The following is a 12,351-nucleotide window of genomic DNA, read 5'->3' as shown; positions in this document are numbered from 1 at the left end:
AGATTTTTTTAAAGTGGTGGGGCAGGGCTCCGGACACGAAATGGGAAAGATCTGTTCAAGAACTCTGCAGAGAGTAAAATGCTCTAGTCTAGAACGATTTGGAAGAGACAGACAAGTGACCCCCACTCCTATAATTACAAAGCCCTCAAATGCCATGAGGTGCCATAGAAGAGTCCCCTCAGCCACCTGGCCCTGAAGCTAAGTTCACTAACCACTACCAACCCAATAAAGCCTCAGGACAGCACTCAGAAAATCAGGCCCAACCAAATTATCACAAAGCAAAATATATCACCTATTGGAAAGACACCACAAAAAAAATTAAAAAATAAATTGAAGTAAACTTCCATGCTATTTGTTACACGATAGAAATTGAAAAAAACATTGACTGTGTACAGATTCAATGAGCACAGACTGGCATAGAAACCGGCCATCACAGGCAGATCTGGCTACCCAGAGAGGACAGGTTGTGCCCACTCTGCCCTCAGAGGTCGAGAGAGAGAGCTGCGAGAACTACACAGACTTAGTGGCAATCTTTTTTTTCTTCCCCAAAATTGAAAACAAATACAAAGATTATTAAACAAAATCTGAAAAAAACCTTTTTGCCATATAAGTTGCAAATGGTGTAGCTTCCTGAATCCTCACACACCCGTAGGGACAACCAGCAGAATGACAAACCACAGTAATAACATTGCTACCTGTGTCTTTCTCACTATTTAATTATTGTCCTCATTCATTTCTTATTACATTGTCCTGTTAATTGCTATTGAGTATTATCATTTTTCCTATTATCAATCTGCATCATCATTGATATGTGTCTATGTTTGCTTTGGCAATGTATGTGGTAACACTTCCCATGCCAATAAAGCCTATTGATTAGAGAGCAAGAGAGAGCGAGAGAGAGAACTTGAGAGAGCACGCGAGACAGAATGCAGGTCTGGTCTGTGGTAATGAAGTCACTGGTGTGTAAATAGCCAATAGAGGAAGCATAGAGAAGCAGCTGTCTGCTGTCTGTACAGCAGCCGTCGTTGTCTAGGACCTGCCGACACAGACATGCACAGCGAGGAGTGTTGTCTGTCTACCACAGCTAACATGGTGCCAGGGCTAGAACTACAGGGGTGGATTGGTATAGGGCAACATGGCTGGCTCTTCTGGACAACTCTCAGGCACACAGACAGACATAGAAATGTTCCCAGCCTCACACACTATCCTAACAAGTACGTCACAAAGTGTTTTTCCTAATCGGAATGTGTGTATCAGGACACTGTGTCCCTCCAGACAGACTAGCAGGTATTTCACAACCCGGCCAACTAGGCCAAGGAGGAGTCACACACTGGGAATTTCTGCTTTCCTCTAATCAGAGAACAGAGACAAAACGCCTCCCAACATAGATGACGCCACCCTATCAATCTGTGTGCGTGCGTGTCTGTCCGAGAGGGAAGTACAAGCTGCTTGTCATCCCCGCAGGCTCATTACATCATTGTTTGAGACGCCAAACACACAAGCACTGTAAAGAGCCGCCAGTTATAGTCATCTGTTGTAGCGTCTGTCGTCTCACCAACATCTCGGTTGAGACTATCATTACTAGAGAACGACTGATCATTGGTCATCCTAATGACCCAAAGGGTAACCATAACCCGAAGGTGTTCCTAATGTTTTGTACATTGATACATAACTTATGCAGCAGTATAACTATTTGCAGATGACTGAACAGGACAGATGACTGATTACAGGACACGGTGAACACACACACAAACACTTTTTATAGCAGTGTAATAAATGGATGTGTATTAAAGAAAGAAAAAGTTTTGTATTTGGTCCCGTATTCCTAGCACACAATGACTACATCTAGCTTGTGACTCTACAAATGTGTTGGATGCATTTGCTGTTTGTTTTGGTTGTTTCAGATAATTTTGTGCCCAATAGAAATGAATGGTAAATAATGTAGTGTGTCATTTTGGAGTCACTGTTACTGTAAATAAGAATAGAATATGTTTCTAAACACTTTTACATTAATATGGATGTTACCAGGATTACGGTAAGTCCTGAATGAATCGTGAATAATGATGAGTGAGAAAGTTACAGACGCACAAATATCATACCAAGACATGCTAACCTCGCACCATTACAATAACAGGGGAGGTTAGCATTTTATATCATACCCCCAAGACATGCTAACCTCTCACCATTACAATAACAGGGGAGGTTAGCATTTTATATTATACCCACAAGACATGCTAACCTCTCACCATTACAATAACAGGGGAGGTTAGCATTTTATATCATACCCCCAAGACATGCTAACCCCTCACCATTACAATAACAGGGGAGGCTAGCATTTTTTGGGAGGGGGGATATTTATGCCTCAAACTTTCTCACTCATTATTTATGATTCATTCAAGAAGTTAAATCTGCTTTGGATTTTGTTTCCTTGCCACGAGTCTCACGATACTGGTATCGTCCAGGCCCTAGCGAACAGCCACAAAAATAACACAGCCAAACACCTAAACTAACAAAAACATCACAAAATCTCATCATAATATATGCACGAACCGCTGACTGGATAGCATGTGACAGGCTTACCTCACCAGTCACCGTACACCTTCAGCGGTAGGCTACATGATACACCATAAGGTAGGTGTGTGTGTGTGTGTGTGTGTGTGTGTGTGTGTGTGTGTGTGTGTGTGTGTGTGTGTGTGTGTGTGCGTGTGGTGTGTGTGTGTGTGTGTGGGGGATTAGTCTGCTCTGCAGTGGAGATGCATCTGTGTGACTGAGTGGGTCCAGGTCGATCTGTCTGACTCTCTCAGACGAAAGTGAGGCAAGCCGAGGAGCAAGGGAGGAGAGGGAGAGAGAGAAGGGGAGGGGGGTAGGAATGTGGTTTGGGCACTAGACTAGACACCAGACAGTATTTCCGGCAGAATCACGCACACACGTCAAACACACAGGGAGGAAGAGGCTGGGGCTTCTCTCTCACCTCACGCTCTTTCTCTCTCTTTCTGCCAGACACAAACACAGTGGACAGGGAGTGCCAAATGACTGTACAGCAGGTAGTGTTCTCACACCTGTCTGCACACACACACACAGAAACTAAAGCCTGTCTGCTCCGAGTCCAGTGTCTCTTATTTAACCCATAATGTCTTCACTGTAGCCGCCTGGCACAAATTACTTGGCCTAGAAAACACCAATTAAAGTCGGTGTTTATCTCAACAATACTAAACTGAGCCTGCGTCCAAAATGGCACCCTATTCCATAGATAGCACGCTACTTTTGACCAGACTTATGGGCCGTGGTCAAAAGTAGTGCACTATATAGAGAATAGAGTGCCATTTGGGACGCACATAATAGTCCGGTTTGGTCAAGAAGAAAACATGAGACATGGATGTGAACCAGTCAATGGAAGGGAACCAATCTATAGCTTTTCGTGTTTTCAGCTATAAAAACAAAAGAGAGTCGCACACTCCATATATATGTATAAACTCCCAGTAATTTATTGGGTAAAACACAAATGTTTCGGCATCCCTGTGCCTTCTTCAGGGTGTCTGACATTTCTATAGGTCCCGGCCTGTGCACTGCTCTCTCTCCCACTGTCACTTTCTTTTTTGTAAGAATGGCGGAAAGAAAAAAACCATCAAAACCCCCTCTGCTCTGTAGAAGCCTCCCTTGGGTTCTGGTCTTTAGTGGAAAGCACTGGTGGTGGTGGTGGTGATGCAACATGGGCATTCCCCCATGCAAGGGCTTGGGTTGCCTGTTTCTGTACCCTTACAGCTCAGTGGTACAAAAAAAGATCAAAGAATGGTTTCCCGGAAACATCTTAAGCCTAGTCCCCATTGCGAAGACATTAAAACATAATTCAACAATAGAAAAAAATGTATTGAACTATATGAAATAAACTTAAATGCAATGAACTTATGAAAAATTAAAATGTTTTTTTTTTATAATTAACCTTTATTTAACTAGACAAGTCAGTGAAGAACAAATTCTTATTTACAATGACAGCCTAGGAACTGTGTAACTGCCTTGTTCAGGGGCAGAACAACAGATTTTTACCTTGTCAGCTCGGGGATTCGATCTAGCAACGTTTCGGTTACTGGCCCAACGCTCTAACCACTGGGCTACTTGCCACCACAAGATAATTTCCCCAAGATAATCATAAGACATGAACAAAATGAACCAGTGATTCGTATTTTCCTGCAACTTTCTGAAATGGAACAGGAATGCCCACTTTGTGTAGCCGCTAGCGATGATGCTAATGATACATTAAAAATGTGTGGTTTTGAGAGCAAAAACCGGGGAAAACCGTAATCAGTACAAAATAATTAAACATTTTATAGGGCCCTAAACTAGGGTTGGGCGGTATACCGTATTTTTTCTATATACACACACCGGTATTTAGGGGTGTAAAAGGTTCACCAAACCCACGGTTCTGTATGTATTGCGGTTTGGGGTCACGGTTCGGTTACAGGGGTAAATTAAATGCCAACAGTTACTGTAGTTACAAGTCACTTGTGTGACTGTCATAAAGGCGGCTTGTCTGTAGCACGGTACTTCTCATCTCCCATTGCGGGGTCATTTGATATATTCATTCGGGTTCACAGTGCAAACCGAACCGAGGTCCCAGTACCGAATGGTTCAACAACAATAAGTGTACCGTTACACCACTACTGGTATTGATGCACAGACGGATTTGGGTTTTTAATTTACCATATAACAGTAATTCAATGTTTGGTTTGTTAAATGTGATACGCAACTCCGGCGAGTGTAATGTCCGTTTTTATAGTTTACTCCGTTTGCTACATGCAAGTCATCTCTCTCCCTGTCCTCCTGTATGCTGCTTTGGTCCTTGCTATCTGGGATCCTTGGGACGTCCCTACCCCATTGAAGTTTACATTTAAAAGGGTTAAGGTAGGGTAAGGGTTATGGTTAAGGTTAGGGTAGAGACCAAGGATCCCGGATATAGCATGCCGGTTCCCACACCAAGCCCTGCCCCGTCACTCAAGCATGTTGTTGCTCAACCACGAAGTCACGAACACTTCACTTGCCGTTCACTCCGCAGTCTGTATGGTCAACATGTTGGTGACAGGGATGCTGCTTTCAAGCGTTATATAATTACTCTATTAGTTTGTTTGTCTGCAAACAGCTAGTTTGTCTTTTCTTTGCACATCATTTATTTTAGTCATGTTAGCCGCTAATGCTAATCACTAGCTAAATGTATTCAGAGTCAGAGCCGGATACCAGTGCTAGTGTAGGCCTAGATCAGCATGTGCTTTGTACAACGGTATCTTCTAAATCAGAAAGGAATAGGCTTAGCATGAATATGGTAGCCAGAGAGCTAGCTAGTTACACGAGAAAACATAATGTAACATCGTATAGGATCCCCTGGGAAACACTGACCAACACTACCCTGTCACAATAGTTCCTTCCTGGCTTATTAATTTGTCGTGTCATGTCAAACAACAATGTATTCAAAGTGCTGTCCACTATATTCCAACTATTGAATTACAAGAATCCTTGTATGTCCATGATTCCAACAGTTCACCAATAAACTAGGCCTAGATTGTTTGGGCTCCATAAGAGTAAGAAAAAAGAGTAAGAACATTTCAGTGAGACAACTCAAAGGCGAAATCCATTAAAGCCGAGATAATGGAATTCATCCCCTTGACAATCAACTGTTCTCTGTCGCGGGTGATGTTTGCTTTCGCCAACTGGACGAGCATCGGTACACACTACTAAGTGCGCTATTTTTCCGATGTTACCCTACCTGAGTTACACAGTAATAGCATCACTGCTATTAGCCTAATGACATACATACTATGAAACGCCGTTTGGGTCTTTGCGTATCAAAAAAGATACAGTAGCCGTGTCAAAGCTGTACAAAAAAGTCTGCAAACAAGCAAACACCGGCCAAGAACGATGAGTTTACAATACCGCGTTGGTAATAAAGCATAATTTGTTTGACCGCAACTTCTGGGGTAGCTAGCTTTAGCTTGGTACCTAGCTAGCACCAATACAGCCAGCCTGACAACAATGACCAGTAGAAACGGCAGTCATTTTCATTATTCTTAGCAATGATTTAGGAACCCTTGTGAGTAAGTATTAGCTAAGTTGCCACTTGTTGTTCACCTATTGAAATTGAACTTCAGTACATGAAAATAAATAGCTAGCCACTTAACCCGGTTTCCCAAAGCTAACGTTATAAGCAGCCAGCTAGCTTCATCTGGCTAGTGAGGCTCGACCCGACTGGGTTATCTGTTGTGAAGCTAGCCACAATAAGGATTAGGCACAATAGTAGAATTTGTGGGTCGCATTCAAAATGAAAAAGTATGTCATTGACAGTGATGCAAATGAATAGAAATATAATTATGCCATACTTTAATTTTGAAGGCTAACCGCAAAGTCCACTATTGCGCGCTAATCCTTATTGTGACTAGCTTCACATAGATGGGTCTGACCACCATTAATCAAATAACTGTCTTATAAATTAGGGTTATTTTAGATGATGACACCTAACTAAATAGTTAGCTAGCTAACTATAGCTACTGAAACAGATTATGTCGTTTTGGATATGTTTCTGGGGAAGAAAATTGTTTGCATCCATGAGCTAGCTAGCTTTTTTTTAATGACTAGCACTGTAGGTGCGCGAGACAACTTTACCAGCATATGTATCGATGAATCCCTGTAACATATGAAATACGAGTGATAGTTATTACACATTGATTACACTATGTAAAAAATATATGAACGCGTTAAATTATTATGGTCCTGATTGGTCAACAGGCTTATCTGACACGTCAAATAGTGTTATTTGTATCTTTTTTGACATGCAAAGACCCAAATGGCGTTCCATAGAAATCCTGGTTGAGAATGAAACAACTGAACAATGAAACAGCAAGTAACTGAAAGAAATAGGTTTTGATTATGTTTTACTGGTAATGGGGACATACGTAAATGCCAACAAAATAACTTTTTGGTCAGTGTGGCGTGTGTGTAACCTTTATTTAACTAGGTAAGTAGGTTAAGAACAAATTCTTATTTACAATGACTGCCCGATCCTGGGCCAATTGTGCGCTGCCCTATGGGACTCCCAATCACGGCCGGATGCGATACAGCCTGAATTCGAACCAGGGACTGTAGGGACTGTAGTGCCTTAGACCGCTGCGTTCATGTGTGTGTGTTAACTATTTAACTGTACTAACTGCCTTTTAGCAGCTTAAAAAAGGCAGCTAAAATTTTAACTATTGGGTATCGGTATAGTTTTTTGGCAAGGAAAATATCAGATATCGGTCAAATATATATATATATATAAAAACTATAAGACATTTTTTAAACCATCCCTAATAGTATCAATTAACTAAATTACTTCAAAATACATAAAAAGTCATTTAAATATGGAAGGGTGTAGCGGGGTGGATGCAAATTGTCAGCCCATCCATTCAAGCCCAGAGGTCTGTGAGAGAGTCCACTAGTCCAGTTAGTGTTGTGGCCTATTGTCTAGTGATGGTTCTAGTGACCTCCAGCTGACCTGGAAGACAAATGATGCCCTTCCCCGTGACACACACACACAGGGACCAACCGAGAGAGAGACCAGCTGGTCAGTGGTCACCCTGTCCGCCCCTCCTCAAAATCAGTTTATTGATCACGTACATGAATTTGCATATGTTATCGCAGGTGCAGCGAAATGCTTGGATCTACTACACTACAGCCAGCAGGAGGGGTGACACCTGTCCCCTGTCTTTTACACACACACACACACACACACACACACACACACACACACACACACACACACACACACACACACACACACACACACACACACACACACACACACACACACACACACACACCCTAATGAAACCCAAAGTTGGGGCTGGCTTCTAGAGACTCAATAGATACCATTTATTGGTAGTTGTATCGACAGTGCAACCAAACAAACTAACAACATTTTTAAAAGTCTGACACACACACACACACACACAATAAGAGAATCAGTGCTTACTTTGTCAGTGGTCCTGTTGTAGTGGAACTTGTCCTTCATGTCCTCTAGCAGCAGTTTGAGCTGCGGCTCCTCAGGCGTTCCCAGATACTTCCTCCCCAGCTGCAGGTAGCACGGCCACTTGGCCGAGTCAAAGCCCCAGTGACAGGTCCTCTTGTCCGGGGACTTGTGTGAGTGCATCACAAACTTCTGCGGTGAGAAAAGCAGCTGGCACTCCACACACTGAACACAGGGCGCCTCGGGCTGTGTGTAGAACTGGGGTACAAACAGACCCTGGCATTTCCCTAGACACTGGTGCTCCACCTGGAAGCTAGACTCTGTCTCCTTTAGGAGCCCCTGGCCGGGCCGTTTGGTGCTGGGGTCAGAGGGCAGGGCAGCCCCCGGGCGGAGCAAGGCGTTGCAGAGGCGCTGGGCGTCAGTAAGGGTGATGAGGCCGCAAGACGGGGCATTGAAGGGTAAAATACCCAGCACCTTGAGGATGTGGAGCTGTTCACCATCGCAGCGCGAGCAGTACACGTAGAGCTCATCACACACTGCGTTGATCTGCTGCAAGGAGAAGTCGCGGAGCACCGAGTTGAGCACCTGGGGAAGGCAGAGGCGTTTCTCCCCACCGACAGCAAAGCAGGAGATGGATTCACCCTCTAGAAGGGAGTGGCTTAACTCTGTGGAGCTGTCGCTGGGCACCAAGAGGGGTCCACCTCCTAGGACTGGTGGGGAGGGTAGAGGGGCCATGCTGGGGCAGGAATCAGGGCTGACCTCGGGGGAGGCTTCGTGGCCGGAGCGGGCGGAGAATGCTGCTGGGCCCCCCAGAGAGCTTTGGCTGCTGAGGGTGAAGGCAGCCAGTGTGTGTTTCAGCCCAGGACTGAGATCCAGAGCCTTGGCTCCACATACCTGGAGCTCCCCTCCACTGTCCATCTCTATGGATCTATCCATGCCTCTATCTGCCTCCCGGTGCTGGGTGTGCTCCTCCCCAGCCTCCCTCTTCACCTTGGGGGTCTGGGGCAGGGTGTCTAGGCTGCGTCGCTTCAGGTTCATCTCAGCCATCAGCCTCTTCTTGATGGGCGCGTCCTCTAGCCTCTCTCGGTACAGCCGCTTCATGTTGCCCTTGAACGAGGTCAGGTCTTTGAATGAGGTTTTCAGACTCGTCTGAGTACTGGCCATGTTGGCGTTGATAGAGGTCCGTTTCGTTCCACTACCACCTTCACTTGGATTTATAGAACCCTTTGAGTTAATATGGGTGTTGTTAGTTTGTTTTATTCTCCTTTCAAATGTTCCACATATGCTGGTGTTCAGAAAGGTACATGGTGGAGACTGCTGTGTTTCTGTTCAGATTGTTGTCTGTATGTCTGCTTCCTGTAGGGGATGAGAGGTGGGGCAGTGGGGGAGTGGAATGGTTCAGGCGTTAACACAAACCGAAGGGGTGAACATTTGAATTTTTTTCCTCCCAGGTAAAACTCTAACTATGTTTAGCCTGCATGTAGCCTTTTTCATGTCAACTGAAAGGATTTGTCTAAGTAGAAGACCATCCCATCTGATGTGTTTTTCTCTGACAATAAAATAACGTTGAAGGTGTTTACATGTTTTATGGAGGCTATCCTGGTTGGGGGTTGAGTGGCTCAATAGACCCATTGGGGGCCAAATGGCTATTACCATACCTCACCACCCAAACATCTGCCCATTCAGCCCTTGTCATTGAACCCCATGGGGCAATGACAAGTTTTCACCCACCACACCATTTCATTGCCAACAGAAAGTGCTAGTTTTGTCAAGTAAAACCAACCAGGTGGCCAGACAACACTAGTATCTAGCAATTCTCTCTGGCCTTCCTTCTGTCACTAGATACTGTGACAAAAAAGTTCACACTTGGTGTAGCCTAGGTAATCAAATGAACAATTTGTCCAAATGGCTCTAAATTGACCGAATAGCCAGCCTCCCCAACCCCACCAGTTGTCCTGCTTGCTGTCCTCAAGCCAACGTCTGCTCTGCTGGTAACCCCACGCTGACCCCATCAACTATGTGAAAACAATTGAGTAAAAGAGTATAAAGGCTGTCATTCAACCGGTTCAATAGTTATCGAAACACACAGCGTGACATTCAATGGATGTTTAACGAGGTATTTTCCCTATGCCCCGGCATCTAGCGGAATTTACACTGCATCAATTCAAATAATAAAACTGTTCATACCTAGCTACATCTATAAACGACGGTTTTAATAACAGTAAATTGTATTGTAATAAATGTGTGGCTACAACATTTCGCTGGAAACCCTCAACATTGGGCGGTGTAAACAACCACCCTCCAATAAAGCTACAATCGTATTATGCTTGTGGGTGACCAATGTATTTTATACTGCAATATCATCCATTTAAAATCGGCTGCCAAATACAAAAATGGGGTTAAATGTGTGTGTGTGTGTGTGTGATATATATATATATATAAACAACTGAAGAGACTGTACATGCGTTTAGGCAGTTCAAATGTAGCTGTGTGCGGACTACAGCAACAACACTAACGCGTTAGCTAGATTATACCAGAACTGACCTCCATGCAGTAACTACAGTAAGTACACCGCCGCCAGATCTTTCCACCAAAGCTAGCACTATCGGGGTACAAAAAGTCGGACCACAGAGCAGGCTTTGGTCGCAGTATGGTAATAATTACATTACTACCAATGCAAGGAGGTATGCGGCGATGCAAGCTTCACCACCCGTGATTCCTGCGTGGATTTACAACCAAAACGGACATTTTTCCCACGCAACAAAATAATATAGTTTCGGATAAGAAAGGTTTTTAGACAATATTAATATTCGAACAAATCTAACTATTCCCCCCCCCCCCCCCCCAAAAAAAAAAATCGTTGAGATTCCATTGGTGTTTTTTTTCTCCATGTCGCGCAGTGTCACCCTCTTCTTCGTAGCTAGCAAGGACACCGCGCACAGCTTGCGCTCTGTTCCATTCCTCCCGCCCCCCTTCCCTCTGGCTCGCCACGATGGCACTGGTATGCAGACAGCACTGATAATGACGTTCACTGGCTAAACCACCGTCTGCGACTCGACTGTCTATCGACCTAGTTAGCTACCTACAATTGCCAGCTAACATTAGCTGAACGTAGAACCAAATACCCGGCTTGTAGCAGCAAGTTTAGCCAACATGAGAATTAGCTGGCAAAGGCGGCTGTGTGGTGTATTTTACACCTCGATAAATACTTGTCTTTAAGGAAATAAAACACAAAATAGCGAATATATTGAGTATTACATGTAAGGAAACCAATAACGTTACAATTATGGCAACACATCTGAGGACCGCGTAACAGAAAACAGAGTAAGACAATTCGATAGCTCGAATTAGCATCGCTTTAGCTACAAAAATGTACGTTATATCCGATCTGGGCAAACGGATTAGCCAGGTTAGGTTAGCATAGCCACCACTGTTACTGCGCTGTGTGAAGCCATAGCAAACTAGCCTAGGCTAGTTAATAATTAGAGAACGCTTGTTAAACCCTCAAAGCATGCCTCCATTTCGGTAAACCGTCAAATAATCCAACACCCGATACATAACATTACCCATTTCATCATGTACATAGAAGCAAATAAGGACGTACAGAAACCCGATTAAAAAGACTTGCCTGAATGAGGTCGTTTCGGCTCCTCTTCTCTCGGTTCTCCTCTGTAATACCGACCGTCAACAAGATGCAGCTAGAAACCACTACATCTAGAGCCCCGCAACGTCACATCACTAACGGAGATACGTCACCCAGACTCGAATTGGGCATGTCACGGAAACAGTGCAGGGGAGTCTGTCTGTCTGTCTGTCTGTCTCGCAGTCTGGTTGGTTTGTGTAGCCTACATCTGCAGTGGACTGGGAGAGAATGTTGCGCTCTCTCACCGGCCATAACGATTTGTTTTGATTCCCATTCGTTCTGTCATTGATGTCCAGACCTGTAATATACTGCTCAAAAAAATAAAGGGAACACTTAAACAACATCCTAGATCTGAATGAAATAAATCATCTTATTAAATACTTTTTTCTTTACATAGTACAATGTGATGACAACAAAATCACACACAAATAATCAATGGAAATCCAATTTATCAACCCATGGAGGTCTGGATTTGGAGTCACACTCAAAATTAAAGTGGAAAACCACACTACAGGCTGATCCAACTTTGATGTAATGTCCTTAAAACAAGTCAAAATGAGGCTCAGTAGTGTGTGTGGCCTCCACGTGCCTGTATGACCTCCCTACAACGCCTGGGCATGCTCCTGATGAGGTGGCGGATGGTCTCCTGAGGGATCTCCTCCCAGACCTGGACGAAAGCATCCGCCAACTCCTGGACAGTCTGTGGTGCAATGTGACGTTG

The 12,351-nt window shown here is 44.2% G+C and overlaps 1 protein-coding gene across 1 annotated transcript in view; it reads right to left on the bottom strand.

Annotated features, from left to right (window-relative positions):
- Nucleotides 1-11,764, bottom strand: part of LOC106600502 (ski-like protein) — a 38,437-nt gene extending 26,673 nt beyond the window's left edge. The window contains exons 1-2 of the mRNA XM_082973516.1: nucleotides 11,612-11,764; nucleotides 7,994-9,339 (exon numbers count right to left, since the gene is read on the bottom strand). Of these exons, the coding sequence (XP_082829642.1) occupies nucleotides 7,994-9,151 (1,158 nt within the window). The 5' untranslated portion in view covers nucleotides 9,152-9,339; nucleotides 11,612-11,764. The remainder of the gene's footprint in view (nucleotides 1-7,993; nucleotides 9,340-11,611) is intronic.
- Nucleotides 11,765-12,351: the final 587 nt, after the last annotated feature.

This window comes from Salmo salar, chromosome 03 (assembly GCF_965601325.2).
Source record: "Salmo salar chromosome 03, fSalSal1, whole genome shotgun sequence".
Classification (NCBI taxonomy): Eukaryota; Metazoa; Chordata; class Actinopteri; order Salmoniformes; family Salmonidae; genus Salmo; species Salmo salar.
This window is presented reverse-complemented; position numbering and strand designations above follow the sequence as displayed.